The 15,441-nt window shown below is 41.4% G+C and overlaps 1 protein-coding gene across 1 annotated transcript in view; it reads left to right on the top strand.

Moving 5' to 3' along the window:
- luzp1 (leucine zipper protein 1) overlaps positions 1–13,912 on the top strand; it is a 56,445-nt gene extending 42,533 nt beyond the window's left edge. The window contains exons 5-8 of the mRNA XM_074691868.1: positions 118–698; positions 780–944; positions 7,480–7,763; positions 8,441–13,912. Coding sequence (XP_074547969.1) covers positions 118–698; positions 780–944; positions 7,480–7,722 — 989 coding nt within the window. The 3' untranslated portion in view covers positions 7,723–7,763; positions 8,441–13,912. The remainder of the gene's footprint in view (positions 1–117; positions 699–779; positions 945–7,479; positions 7,764–8,440) is intronic.
- Positions 13,913–15,441: the final 1,529 nt, after the last annotated feature.

The following is a 15,441-nucleotide window of genomic DNA, read 5'->3' as shown; positions in this document are numbered from 1 at the left end:
ACAGCATTGTTTTTTTTTCAATTTGAGCAATTATCCCACTTTTGGTGAACACTTGGTGTATTCTTTATCTATCAGAAGTTTTAGAAAAATGCATGTGACATTTTCACGTATTGTCAGGCCCTAGCAGTGAGCACCACGGCAGCATCTCCGTCCCATATGAGATCTCCATCCCTAAGAGTGAGATCACCCTGCGATCATGCCAGGATCTGGACGACCACAGTGAATCCTCATCAAGGTCTAAACTCCACAACACCTCCAGACTGGATACCACAACCACCTCCAGCCACCTGTGCCGCAGCAACTACAGCCACCAGTCCTCAGACACCACCTCTGCCGACCTGAACGACACCGAATCCGGCTTCGAAAGCAGCAGCAGTAGTAGCACCACCACGGTCTCCAGCTGGAGACGCCAAAGACAAACCCAACAGTCCCAAGAGGACAGTTTAGCAGACATGAAGAATGTGACTGTGAGGAGCACCTGGAGGAACAGGGGGGCAGCCTCAGCAGATGAGGCCAGCCGAGGGGGACGAGGGGGCATGAGGGCAGTGACTGATGGGTCGGAAGATGAAGCAGAAGCTACAACAACATGGAGGGCGTACCGCGCAACAACCTTTGATACAGACGATACGATACACAGCGGAACAGGAGCTAGTGGAAATACTGAAGTACAGAAAGGAGCCAAGCCATCCCCTGCAGAGGTGAGATGATAAAAACAAACTTATGTGTTGAATACAATCTCACAGAAACTGAATTTCAATATAAGAGTTTCTTTGTCTTAGGTGTACATGCGTCGGATTAACAACAGGGATGTTGAGGAGCCAGGAATACGCCGTGGAAAACGCTCCCAGTCTCCCAGTGTGGAGTCAGGGAGCGTGGGAAGGGTGATCCCACATGCACCTGTTACCTCTCAGTCCTGGGGCCGATCATACACACCTCAACCACAGGTAGGAAAACACCTTAAGCTTTATACACTCTCATATGAAACAAAGTAGACAAAGAAAGTGCACTGCAAATACTGAAATTTATGCAAGTGTTTGCCTCATTTTTAGAGAAACTGTCTCATTATGATCAACACTGACCTGATGTACAGAAGAAATATCTATTTGCAACATTTTAAATGACAAAAATGATGACAAAATAATTTGACTAAAACTCTGCAGTGCTGCAAATGTTATATCTTTATCCGCAGTGCTTCCACAAATAGCTTTGTCTTCAAAATAAAAGTCCAGAAAGTTCAACCACAGGGTTGAGCTCCTGGTGTGTCCACTTTGCATGAGAGCTCAGCTTGTATTTTTCCCCAGAGCCGGGCTGTGCAACTTCAAGCTTAGCACAGCACTTCTCCCGACCCAAGTCCTGCTGCCTCTGTAAGCACAAAAGGAAAAGGGTGGGACAAAAAAAGGGAGGAAAGAAGGGAGGATGGAAACGAAAAAGACCTAGACAGGGAAAAAGAGGGTTAGAAAAACCTCAAAGAGAAGAAAATAGCTTTCTCGTATTTAAATCTGCAGCCACATTATAGTCTGTAACTCTGCCAAGATGCAACGGTTTTCAGTGCAAACAGTGAAGGCAACAGCTCGATTACTTACCTCCAATAAATGAGTGCTCGGATACTGTTCAAATGTATAAATCCTTTCTGCTTTAATTGGAAGTTTTTACATGAAACAGGTTACTTTTTGATGTTTAGGTTTTCATTTCACATCTATATCGTCACATCTTGTAGCACAACTTATGCTCAAGTATCATTTCTACATTTTAGCCTAATCATACTTCTCTCTCTGCATTGACATTTAAGCTTTGTTGTATGCTGAACAACTCAATAACTGGAGTGGAAAACTTCATACAAGTCACAGAAAGATGTGAAAACTACCATTCAGCTCTGAGAATAACTTTCTTGTCTATTACTGAATATTATTTTGTACGTGTAGGCAGAACTGCTTACACAGTGGGCTCCATGGTTACAATAACATATCGCTCTGTCAGTTTGACAAACTATGCTGGACTGGAGGCTTTTGGATAAGATCTGTTTCCCCCAATAAATAAACTGGATGTAGTCAAGGAGACCAACACACACATGCAAAGTGTCCGCTGTCTCATCCATCATCTGTGGTCACATTTTCGAAAGCAATAAAGTCCTCAGGATTCAGGTTGTTTTTGTCCTGCACTTGTACAGCCCACAGAGATGTTTTGTTGAATAGAGTAGTAGGTCTTTGCTTAAGAGGATTCTCTTATGTACCAGAGTTTTAGAGATATTTATCTGTGATTGTTCATTTAAGTCTTCTTGGCAAATTTTGACTGTATTAACTTGGCCCAAACCAGGACTCTTTAAGAGGTCCTTATAACCTCTGTGCCTTTAAGTGTCTTGCAGAAAATATTACAATTTTCCAATAGTAAGGTGTATTTATACGTATTGGTCTTAGAACACAGGTTTCACATAGACATCAGTATACTAATTGAATGATAGTCATAGGTCAACATTGTTTGTACCATCCAACAATCGTACAAAACAGCTGTTGGATTTGAGCGTGTCCCCCATGCCCAACAAAAATGATGGACCAAATTTCAACCAAAGACTGTTTAATATATGGACATGGAACCCCTTCTATTTGTGAGACAGACTTTCAAAACCTGTTGTTGACAGAGACCATTCTGGAAATGCTGAACCCAACCTAGCTTAGTTTGGATGAGGTTAAGAGGTGGGCCCTTAGCCTCCCTACAGACAGCTACTGCATGCCTGCCTGTCAGTCAAGTCAGCCATGCCCTTATATGGGAAAAAAAACGTGAGTTTGATAACTTTGAAAAATATTAAGTCGAGAAAAAAAGAGAACTGAGATATCAAGACCCAATCTGTTTTTGGATTCAGGCTTTAAACATGTTTATATGTGCTGTAACGCTGTTTCTTCGAACTGCAGTTTGTGGTTTCCTGCGTTAAGCGAACTCTTGAAGATCTGCAGTTTTTAGCCTAATTTTCCTCACAGCGTTGTTGCCCAAATCAGTTTTTCTCAAACTTTTTTCAGAGACGTACTCCCTATGACATGTATTTTTTCCCACCAAGTACCCCCTGGTACAAGCGCAAAATTAGTTTTGGTTGGAAAAAAATTTAAAACAGCGCTGTGCTATTAATGCCTATTGGACAAAGTACTCAGTTTAAGAACTTAAACTTATTTGGATTCAAACTTTGATTGAGTAAATTGTGTTAAAGGGATTTTTCTTGGTTGATATTTTTTTTGAATATACATTTTTGAATCTTGCAAACCCCCTGGAGTGCCCTCGCGTACCCCCAGGGGTACACGTACCCCCATTTGAGAACCACTGGCTCAAATCATATTTTAAAGTTTTTCAGAAAAGAAGAAAAATACATTTTTTATGTAAATTTATATTTTATTATATTATTATTTTATATCATAATAATCTAAATATGTTTACTTTATGATTTAGATTATTATGCTACGAGAACATTATTAAGCATAAGCTTTATATTTTTTGGCTGGAGGTTTTCACTTGGTTTCAACCCCTTACACCTCCTTCATCTCTGATACAGTGTGATAGAAAAGCAAATAGCCTCGCTCTTATGTCGCTGACTCTTCTCTTCTTCATCTCCCTCCCTCCTGATATTTGTCATCCGGGCTCTGACGTGAACAAAGTGGCTTCATGTCGTGTTTTAGAGGGGTCAGTGCACATATCAGTACTATTACATGGCCTTGACCCTCGTTCTTAGTTCCTTCTTTGGTGACCTTCTGCGTGATGCTCTTTGTACAGGTTATAATGCCCCTGCTCACCTTTATCTGACCCTGTCTAACATCACTCACCCTGTCCCAGAGTTTTGTGTCAACAGTGCTCCTCTTTCGTTTCATGAACCGGTCACTCCGTTTGGATAGCAATTATGAACAAAAATTGCCGCAGTGGAAAAAAAAACAGGCTTCAATTCATAATTGGTCTTTGAAGCACGTCTTGGAGCCCCGCCGATCGTCTTTGGTTTGGATCTTGAGAACGTTTAAGTGGTCTGAACAGCGTCCATTCCCAAGAGGTTTGGATAAATACAGCTGCAGTTAGGACAGCGGGAGGTTGGGATTAGTTTGTGATTGCAGTGTCAGAGGTTGATGGAAGAGGCTTGTAGATGAAGACTCACAGTTTGATGGAAGAGGAGCTTGTCATTTGTAACTGACATGCCATTGATCTTTTTTTCCCAGAGAATAGGGCAGCTTGTCCTGTGTTTTGATTGAAGCTATCAATTGATCAATAGTCATTTGAGGAGGAGTTAACACTAGTGATTCTTTAAAGTTCCCTGGAGCACCTTGCATTATTGATTGACTTCTCTTCATATAGCCCATGTATAAATGATTTGGAGGTCATTTGCTCAAACCAGAGAATGACACATTTTGTCTCAGGGGGCCATAGCTTCTGCATCAGCGACTGCTCTTTAACTTGAATGTTGCCTCTAATGGTGACAGTGACATCCATGCTGCCAAAAGGTCAAATTTTGTTTTTATTCAGTAAATTATCTCCAGAATCTGTTGGATCGGCACAGAGAGCATAGAAAATGCTGAAAGGATAGGTTTTAAATGGATGAACCAAAGACTAAAGGTTAAAATGGTGGATTCTCCACATCTCATAGGAGTGAACAGAATGGTATTTCAGTAAAATCCTCCCGCTCAGCCTGGACATGAATGAGCCATGAACTTATGTTTGGCTGAGGACAGCAGGGTCATTGTGGTCGATGAGCAAGATACCAAAACATCCTTTGTTAGATCGTAAAACCAGGGGAAGCAAGATAAAGTGTTAGCCTGCTCTTTTGCTTTGAGTGACCAAAGCATAAAAATCAGTCTCTGAAACACTCTGTGTTCTCAGCCATTCAACATCAGACAACAGACTTTCATACAAATGACCCATGAAAGCAATAAAAGAACGGCTTTTATAAATCATGTCTAAAAACAGGTGATCACTTTCCCCTATCAAACCCAGAGCAAGCTTCCTGAAACATTTAACCTGATTTATCAAGAGTTTTGTGCTGCTTGTGAAGTGATATAAGAGCTTAGATTGGCAAGACAACACAATTCTGTAGAATTGGGCGACATACCAAAGTCAGACAGATTTAAAGCAGGGATATAATTTGTTCAGCAGAAGCTCTGCTGTTTTTCATGCTGCTCTCCTCCAACTGCTTGATGTCCAAGAGTCTGCCTGCAATGTATTCAGAGTTAACCTTATAACACTAACAGCTGATCATTTCTAACCCCCTATATATTACACTCCAGTGTAATTTCAGGGGGGGGGGGCTAAATGAAGCATTTCCAGTTTGACCAGTGTGATTTAATTTTATTCCTTTATGTATTTTTTTTTGCTAAAACCCATGCAAAGCTCCTTTGGGGGTACCAAAGAGACAGAATAACTCTAGAAAACAGCACAGTTACCCCTCTTTAAGCACTCTGTTGATTTTGGATGGAACTACCCAAGTGTTTCCTGATGTTTTTAGCAACCTTTGCTTGTCAAAATTAAAGCCAATGCAAAAGTGCTAAGACCTGCAGTTCTGCTAGCATCCACTTGATGCTGGCTCTGAAAAAATCGAGAACATCCTATTAATTTTTTATCGGTTTTGGTCTTTATGCTAGGCTAAAGCTAAGGTAATCTGCTGCTCCTTTGCAGTTTTCTCTTAGATAAATTTGATGTTAGTTTTAGCAAAGTTCAGACTGTAAATGCACACTGTAGACACACAGAGCGCATGCTCCTCACATTTTTCCCTTATTAACAGAATGAGCCTAACATCAATTTATGGCTCTGTGAGGAAACAAAAGGTAGAACTGACACTTTCAGCTGATGTTAGTGAGGATGAAGTAGTATTAAGTTGTGATGAAGGCAATGAGCTGCAAGCAACCTCAAAAAAAGAAAGTGAGAGTGACTGTGAGCCTGATGATGATGATGATGATGATGATGATGATGATGATGATGATGATGATGATGATGATGATGATGATGATGATGATAATGATATTGGTGATGATCAGGACTCAAAAAAAAAAAAAAAAAGTCCAGTGACAGGTATTGCCAGAATATGGACAGGTACTAATATTCTGAGATAGGGTGTAAAACATATTGATTTTTCATTTATTTTGATGTTTTTCAGTTCATCCTCAAGAAAAGGCTAAAAGGGCAGAGGAACTGTAGTGTAAAACTTGCAGGAACTTTCCTCCAGTCATGCTAAGGAAAGACAGTCTCTTGAAAGCCACAGGAGTGAAGTCTTTTGTCAAATTGTTCGTGTGAAGTTGGATAAAGTATGTTTAGACTCCTTGATACATTCATTCCAGTGGGGTGTTCCTCAGTTGTACAGTGTTGCCTCCAAGTTCAGACATGAAATCTTGTAAAAATACTTATTTCAAAAAGTTTTTACACTTTTTGTGTCATGCATTGTAAACTGTTGAGGCCATTGAGTATTATCCATGTGTTTTTGAAAAAAATATGTTGAAATATTAATAAATAACTTTTTTTGTCATTACTGACTGTTATGGTACAGTGTTGCCCCAAGGAAACAAATCCTTGATTATCAAAAACAATCACTAAATGACCTTCAACCAAAGTTCTGGGTATTCTAACACAGAATGAATACATGCTGAGTCTGTACAACCATGTGTGTTTTTATTAACGTGTGCCATTTTGCAATGTCCAAGCCGCCCATCGAGCGTAGGTAGAACAATAGAAGTGCATTAGAACCTTGTGAAAGCCCACGGTCTCACAGCAGTGGCTTACCATAGAAGGAGAATATGCCACACTGCTGTTTTCTCCCCACTATAACTGAAGCAGGAAGTGACCACACTTAACCCGCCCCCTTGGCAGGTTCCACTGATGACTGGTTTCCTGTCTGTTACCCCTGGAGACTGAGAAAAGGCAGTCCAGCAGGGCTCCATTAAAGCCAATTAGCAAGAATGCGTTCTAAAACGGCACCAGAAGCCAGCTCCAACCCACCAAATGTCACTAATTATGGTGCTTTTAAAAAAGCTGAAATTACAGGAGCGGGGTGCCGTTTTTCTGTGTGCTTTAGGAACTGCATCGTCATCTAACTCTCTCTTTCTTAGAGCAGGGCTCCTGAGGTTATGAGGGGACGTGCCGTTATGGCTGCCACAGACTAGTAACTTGGGGTTTGTTTTCTAGTCAGCCCACCAAATTATAAATCTCTCAGCTTGGGGTATGTTTGGGGTTTTTGGTCGGGGATTTTTCCCCTGGCAGGAGTCCACATGGCAGACTTTCCTCGTCACACACCAGTTAACATAAACAGCATGTATTTAATGCCCACATAATAAGAAAAGTCCAAACAAGGCCCCAAACCATCCAAACAAAGTGCTTCAGAGCTGCTTTACACAGCTCCAGAAGTGAGCTTAATTCCATTCTTGTGAATGTTTTTCTAAAAAAGTTAATGCCAAACCAATCCTGTTTTCCAGCAAAGCTAATGAGGACTGAAAATGATGTTTCTTTATCTAAATTTCTGTCCTTTTTTAGGCTGCTGATAGCGCAGAGCCAAGTCCTAACCCGAACCACAGCCCGGCATCCTGGAGGCGACAGATTCCCAGCAGCGACTCGCACCACCTGGGGAGCTCTTATGACAGGACGACCAAGACAGCAGGCGCTTCCTCCAGAGGGGATTTGTGGTCCAGTCGGGGTCAAGGGTCAGGGGCCAGAACCGAGGGGAGGAGTGTAACGGGGAGTAGACCGTGGAGCCATCGCCAGGCTGAACATCATTAGTCAGAGTGGATCTGAGCAGGACTTCGACAGCAAAATATCAGGTAGGAGCTTCTTCACTCTCCTGAGTTTCTTTGATTAAAAGAGCCACTGTTAATTACTCCAGTGCAGCGATGGCCTCTCTCTTGAGGGAGGTCCACATCCCAGCAGTGGTGCAGTATAATGCTGACCTGACTCTGCTGCAGCCTTTTTTAGTCAGCACAGGGTTCAGTCCATCCATCATGATAGCAGTTACCCCCAGTGCTGCTCTGGGTCCACTGCATCCCTCTACTGACCAGGCTATTCCAGGTGAACTGGACTGTGGACGAGCTGTGAAAAAACACTGTTAATGCCAAATTTCTAAACGTTATCATGTTTCTTTAGCAGCTTCTTGGAAATAACTGTGTTTTTACTCAAATTATCTTAGTTTCAGAGTAAATATTGATTCATTTTCAGTTATTACTGGAAACTTACACTGAACAGTTGCTGATATCATATTTTTTATGCTCTGCTCATGTGGACTGACTGAAAGGAATTTTTCTCTCAGATTTTGATTGGATTTGTACCAGTTAACTGTTTATGTATTTCTACACTAATAAGCGCTAAATTGCCTTTTTCTTCTTGGCTCACTTTCTAAAAGATATTCTGAAAATTGCAGACTAATCACACCTCTTAAAGAGATGAATAGTTGTGTCAGATTCAAGTATGAAATATGTTTTTCTCTTCATGTTTTTCTTAACAGCACTCAGCTCAGCTCTCTGTGGCACAAAGAGGGCCAGGCATCCGTCTCCCATCAGCTAGTGGCTTCATCATCTCCAAAAGTCAACATCTACTGCTTTTAAAACAAGCAAAGAAAAGAAAAAACTGCAGCCGTATAGAACAACAACAAACCGCAGACATCCTTACCCCGACCCTGAGACGTGAACAGCTCTTCCTATCCGGAACTTTCTCTGTCCCCAAAGAGGCATTAATGGAAAGACAGTGCCTGTACAGTGTTTTTGGAAGTCACCTCACCAGCCCGTGTATCCTCTTCTGCTTCTTGTGTTGGATGTATTATAATGTAATCCCGAAAACTTGACAAGGGAGAGGCTGGCATGCAGAGGGATGGCTGCAGACTTTCCTGCGTGCCACAGAGGGTTCAATACGAGTACGAGGAAGCAGGACTCAAGGGATGAGAAAGTCTGTCTCAGATGAGCTGGATCTCAGAATTTTAGCGTATCAATACTTAAACACCGTTAAAAACAGCAACCCAGTCTTCACCTAACATCAGTAGGGTGTTGAAAAAGCCTTACAGGGCAGAACTCCTCATAAACTAAAGATCTTTAATTTAAACATGACCAAAAACAGGAAGCAAATTACCATTTGCTAACACCTTCATTTTTTCTTTCACAAAGCACTTATTTGCTTTGGCAGTCAGGTTTTCCTTCACATATTTACACAAAGCTAAACATACCCATGCACCAATATGCAAAATTTTGCATCACGGTTTATTTTTCAGTGATACCTGTTATTTCTGGCATGCATCTTCAAACTGGACCCACCTTGGTGTCTGCGACTTTAAGCAAACATTTGCATGTTTTAAAGTAATGAATGAAAAAGCACTTGAAAGACTCTGACTCAGCATGAAGTTTGCTCAAAGTACTGCTGGTTGTTTGCTTTAAAGGAGCAGACACACAAAGTGCTACATTTGAAGTGACAGTCATTATTTAAGATTTCTGACACATGTGTTGTAATTCTTGTAATTTGCTTCCTGTTCTGTGTCATCAACCGTACCACGACTTAAAAAAGAGCAATGAAATGCAAGACACATTCAGATCCAGAAGAATTCTGGGATGGAGGAAAGAGGATGGTTTATAACCTTGAATCATGCTACAATTTTCATGGTGCTTTGTTTCGCAGCCACTGCAGTCGTCCATACGTGTGTGTGTTTAGAGAGCCATAGCAGAGTGGACTTCATTTTACCAGCAAACCCTGGCCTGGCCTGGCAGGAGGACATCTCTTCAGTGCTGCTGTAAATGCTGTGTACATACCAGCCGTTCATTGGAAAACACGAGACTTCAAACCACAAAGAAGTGACAGTCCAGCCAGTGTGTGACTGGGTTCGCCGTGCGAATCGTCTCATTTTATCTCCATTTGTTATTTCTATAGAGGTGTATTATTTTTGTTACATCATATCAGCTTGTCGTGGACAGGGCCTACTGCAACAAAGGGGGTGCCGTAAAAAACTGATTCAGTGGTGGCCAGTAATAGAAGACTGTGTTTTCACTGAGGCAAATGGTGCATATCTGTGAAAGAAACCTCATTTAAGTCAAACTTCTCTGTAACATTTGAGTCTTTCAACGGACTCCTGCTGGATTCGAGATCTGACACACAAGATTTACCGCAGTATGACAGGCAAACTAAACTTCCTGTGAATGTTCCTCTTGAATGCAGCCGAGAACAACCGACTGCTTGATCGCTCCGTGCACCCATTCACCGTGACCGCGTTCTGTCTGCAACAAAACTGTGTCAACCTGTGGACTCGAGGAGCGCCGTGTCACTCTGGTTCCTCAGCTGTTGTAGATTTCAAATGTTGTTTCCAGTCAGACGTTTGTGGGAATCAGTTTCAGTACATTTCTCAGTTTGCTGTTATATTTATCCATCTCAGTTTATGTTCTGGGTCTTTTATTGTGAAAAGCTCTGTCAGGAGGCAGGGCTTGTCTCTTTTTTTTGTTTGCAAGCAGATTATATGCTGTCAATAATCTGTCCCTCCATGAAACGTCTAACAATGTCTTTAGATGTGAAGTGATGGCTGTGTATTAATGTGTCCAAACTTAACACATTTTCATCATGTTTTCGTTACTATTACCACTTTCTGGAAAGTTCTTCTGTGCCTTTACATGCTGTAAGAGAAGTACATCGTTCCCCCCAAAAAACAAAAGAAAACAGTCACATCGTATTCTTTTCTGTGCCGATAAACAACATTCAGGAGTAGCTGTGAGGCTCAGTTTTTTTATATTTTTGACACTTGGAGGATTGTTGAGTGGAAAGTTGTAAAAGTATTTTAGGGTTTCTTCAAGGGATGTCAAAACAAGGCTCCCTGAGATTGTTTCGGACCTGACTTCAAAGCAGTCTTTTAAGAAATATAGGCCACACCGCCCAAAAAGCAATGTCCTTTGGATTTGTCTGTCAGCGGAGCAGAAAGGATTGCCATGTGGCCTCTTCACGGCCGCTGCTGGCTTTATGATTGAGCAAAAACAGACCAGACATACTGTTCAGAGCGCTCAGCGCTCACGCCAAGGCTTTCTGTGCTTTCTCTATGATTGTTTCTACTGCCACTCTTGTTATTTACCAAAAGGGAATGTCATCTTCCCTTCAATCTCTCATCCTTTCAACAGATTCCAATTTTCCTTTTAGTCCTCTCTTTTCTGTTCCTCTGTCTTCCTGGGATATCCTAAAGGAAAAGTCCTAAACAGCAGTGATGCATGTTGTTGGTTCAGAAGGTTTTGTTTTATTGGAGACCAGGGGCCTGTCACCAGAAAGTGATGGGCAGCTCCCTCGGAAGCTTGAAAGGCCAGAGGTCAGGGCTGCGTCTAATCCTGTCCTACATCTTGACTCAGGGCTTCTACATACAGCTTGGCAGCGATGTCCACTTTAGGGATAATTAAAACAGACCAGGCCGTATCAGATGTCCAGCTCTGCCTGCGCCCATGCTGCCAGAGAAACACGTGGTGTGGTTGTCCATCGGTATGCCTGTGTGTTGTTATTAATATGTCAGCGAAGGCTCTGGATTGAAAGCTCCACATGTCAGTCGGGGTGTCACAAGCTGCTGCGGATCCCAGCGTGAGGGGGCGCTGAATGACAAATGTGCACGTGTGTTTGTCAGAGTTGGCTTGCAGAGCCGGGATATATCTGAGGGTGACATCACTGTAGGTCTGATTTCTGTATATAGCTGCTTGGTGATGCAAGTGCGAACATGTACGCCCTCTGCAACCTTTCCCTCGCTGACTCTTTGTACCACCTGTTTCCCCCTCACCAGAAAAGAACTGGAACTCTACCACGGTGACAGTGGTACGGTTTCACCCGTCCTCGCAGCAGCAGATCTCGATCTCAGCCCTCTCTGTGGGGGAGCGCTTGGGTTGGGGTCCTCAGCTACTGGAAACTGTAGCTTTTATGACACATCAGAGGACTTCCCTCCTGGTGATTGGCTTCAAAGAGCAAAGATGGGACTCCATCTTCTGCTGTGTATGCTGCTTTCCTTCCTTACAAAGCCCCAAAGCATAGTAACACCAGCCTGCATGTCCGCTCTGTTCACTGAAACCCCACTCCAATGTCTGCTACATGCTGAGGCTTCTGTCTGTACATGATTGGGGCTCCAAACCCACATGAAATCGGTTTTATTGGTAATTTTAAGTTGTGATATGATATTGTGGAATGTAATAAGTGGGCATCTGGGACCTAAGTGAGGACTTTACAGGTTTCAGGTCTTCTGTGAGTTTTTTCGGGCTTTAAAGATCCATGTCAGAGTTTTCATTGGCTCCTCTTCTCCCTGAGTTATTGGTTTAAATCAGAAGTGAATGTGAGCTGCTCGGGTAGACTATAAATGTCAGAAGTTCCCTCCAGGACAAGAAATTGTTGCATGAAGGAGACTGCACCAGCTTTCAGAAATCCTCCTTCGTTTATGAGTCGTTGTTTTGCGTATTGTAAAGTAGAGCTGGAGCGTGCTTAGTGGAGATTGGAGTGGCAGGTTCTGGGGCAGCCGCTCTTATTCTCAAAGGCCCCCATTGTAAGGCTGGGGTCATGGTGTCATTGGGTGTCAGAGGCTGTAATCTGCACTTAACCAGCACTTAACTTTAAGACCTCAAACGACTAATGCCGCCCTGGTCCCCTTTCTGTCAAAAAGTTTCCTTTCTTTTGCCCCAGAGATGTGTTTTATCTGTGTTTGAATGTATCACAGTCAGATATGTCAAGTATTCTTCCACCAGCCAAATTAGAGTATTGAACAATCATCTTGTTGAGAAATTGGCTCATGTTTCAGCATTTTAACACGGTATGGCACCATGTCGTACCTGCGTATCAGCCTTCTTCAAACACTGTGCCAAAATCATTCCACAGTATTTCTAGTTTACAGTCGGAGACGGCACGAGTGTGGATTCCCTGTCTGTGCTGAAATCAGAGGGAAATGAAAATTTAGACTTTCTCTTATTCTTTTTTTTTGTTTACTGCCTATATTTGTTCTAATTTCTTTGTTAAACAAAAGATGTCTTATTTTGGAAGCTATATTGAATAGATTTTATTTAAGAAACTCTTGTAATTTTGTAAAGTGGGCCTTATTATGAAATATATTAAGTATTTGTCCATCTTGATTTTAAGAATGACGTTTTTTTTGCCAGATATCGTATCTTCCTTGTTGTTCTTACACTCCTGGAGAGTTCTTCTTCCTGTATTTTTGTGTTTGTTCTTTTAATGCATGACAATTCTCACAACCTGGTGACACGGCGATCGCACACACAGATCAGAGAGTAAGGTTGTGTCATCGTCACTGAAGAATGAGAGCTATGTGCGTTTTTTTTTTTGTTTTTTTTTTTCTTTAACTGAAGTGAGCAGGTCTGGAGCGCTGAGCGGTTCAACATGTGGTGTGCTGTTTTTACCGGGGACCGCTCGGTGCTCCGGCCTTGTCACTGCTCTGTTCTTCCTCGCTCGTAAATTCAGGGTTTGTACATCTTCCGTGCTGTGTGTTTGTAAGTACTGCCAAAGAAAGACATTTGCAGGCCCCCCGGAAATATGAGTGTACATACATATCTATTTATAAACGCACACAAATAATCTAATAGGAATCATCCAGCAGGCATTGGCAAATAACTGGATCTCATCTGTCTTACACACATACATGCACAGATTCAAGAAATTCAGGCCCATTAATGTTTTTGTTTTTATCACTGAGAGTTTATTTTGTGTGCAAAGGAGACGGACAGAAGTGTCAAACATAAAACTGTAAGGAAAGCAGATCAAAAGGGTTTATGGTTTATTTTTGCTTCTCAGTGTGTCAGCAAGAGCTGTGTGGGGAGTTTTTTTTTTCTTCTTCTTCTTCTTCTTCTGTTTTAGACTTAATTCATTGTGCATGTTTTAACCTTTCTGTGGCTGGCGCACTCTGCATGTAGGTCTCTTGAAGCTGCCAACTGTACAGCCAAACCATATGTATTCCAATAAAAATAAAACCAACCTGTTTGTAACACGCCTCCATCTTCAATCCCGTGTCTATGTGTGTTAATTCTCACCTGTGCTTTTTGCCCAACTAGCTTAGCCGGTTTTAATTTCTTAGCAGTACACCGTGTGTGTGTGTTTCGTTTTTTTTTTTTTTTTCTGTGTGTGTCCTGATTCGAGCAGGAGAGCAGCAGCTGATGCTATGCAAAATAAACAGGAAGACAAATGAGGCAAATTGGTCAGGTATAGAGAGGAAAACCACAAGCTGTTGTGGAATGTGAAGTCAGCACATTCAGCTCCTTGGCTTCACTGTTAAAAGAGTTTGTGAACGCCAGCACTGCAATTCCTGAAGTTTACTGTGAATGATCCTGCAACTCACATACAAGACAAATCAACCTGACTTTTTCATTTAAATCTACCATCCTCTCTATCTGATCCTTGTTTTTATTGTCTGTGCACCCTTCAAACACACCTAGCCACTTAACATCAAGCTGTGCGGTGCTTCCCTGCATTTCCCAGGAAACATTTAAAGGAACACGAGAACAAGCCTGAACGTGTTGAACTGGTTGAATTCACCTGTATGCTTTTATTTGGAAGTGGAGAGCAATAAAGCGGACAGTCTTAATTGTCCCAGATGAGAACAAGTGACTTTAAAGAAGCCTGCTCTCAAATTTGAAAGGAAGGTATTCTTTAAGATGTTAAAGCCTCACACAGAGGACCTCGTATTATTCCAACAACTCAATTTTACTCCTTCGCTTCCTTTAAATCTTTCTTGTGAAGTATTTCAAATATATTTGGTAAAGGTTTTTGCACTACTGTACCTCTACCTTTCTGCTAACTCACAATATTCCTTGGGGATTTCAATGAACTTTTTAGGAATTCTCCTTTAAGCTCTAGGATATGGACTAGCAGATTCCTGGAAAAACCCTGGAAGTTTTCTATGGGTATTTCCAAAAAATTCCAGGAGAAATACAGACAGTTTTCAGGAAAATCTGAAAAAGTTTCCAGCTTTTCAAAGTTTATTAAGTTTTTTAAAACTTCCCTCAAAAGTTTACACAAAATTTCCAGGAGTATTTTTTGAAAATGTTTTTTTTTTTCTTTTCGAAAAATTCTGTAAATATCCCACAATTTCCTGAATTTTTCAAGAAAATTTCACAAAAATTAAAGTAAAAGTCTGAGAAATGTCAATGATAACTCTTGTAGCCATTTCAGAGAAAAATCTTAAATCTTTTAGTTTTTTTCCCCCCAATGAATATCAAGAAATATTCTCAAATTTTGATCAGTTTCTAAATATTTTCATGATTCCAGGAAAATGACAAAAGAAATCATTGGTAAAAAAAAAAAAAAAAAAACTTTCCTCAGGTTTCTGGGAATGTTTCTGATCCCAGGCACCCTGATAAAAGATCAGGAAAATTAAGTCTAAAGGAATACCCCATTAGTATTTATAAAGTTCCTGAATCTTCACATTATTTACGTGATGTTTCTAGAACATGTTTAAGCAACAGAACAAAGGAAAATTGACAAACATCCCAAAATTTTCAGGAACTTAATCCATTCACA

This window comes from Halichoeres trimaculatus, unplaced genomic scaffold (genome assembly GCF_033239565.1).
Source record: "Halichoeres trimaculatus isolate MK-OKI-2021-1 unplaced genomic scaffold, fHalTri1.1 fHalTri1_scaffold_17, whole genome shotgun sequence".
NCBI lineage: Eukaryota > Metazoa > Chordata > Actinopteri > Labriformes > Labridae > Halichoeres > Halichoeres trimaculatus.
This window is presented reverse-complemented; position numbering and strand designations above follow the sequence as displayed.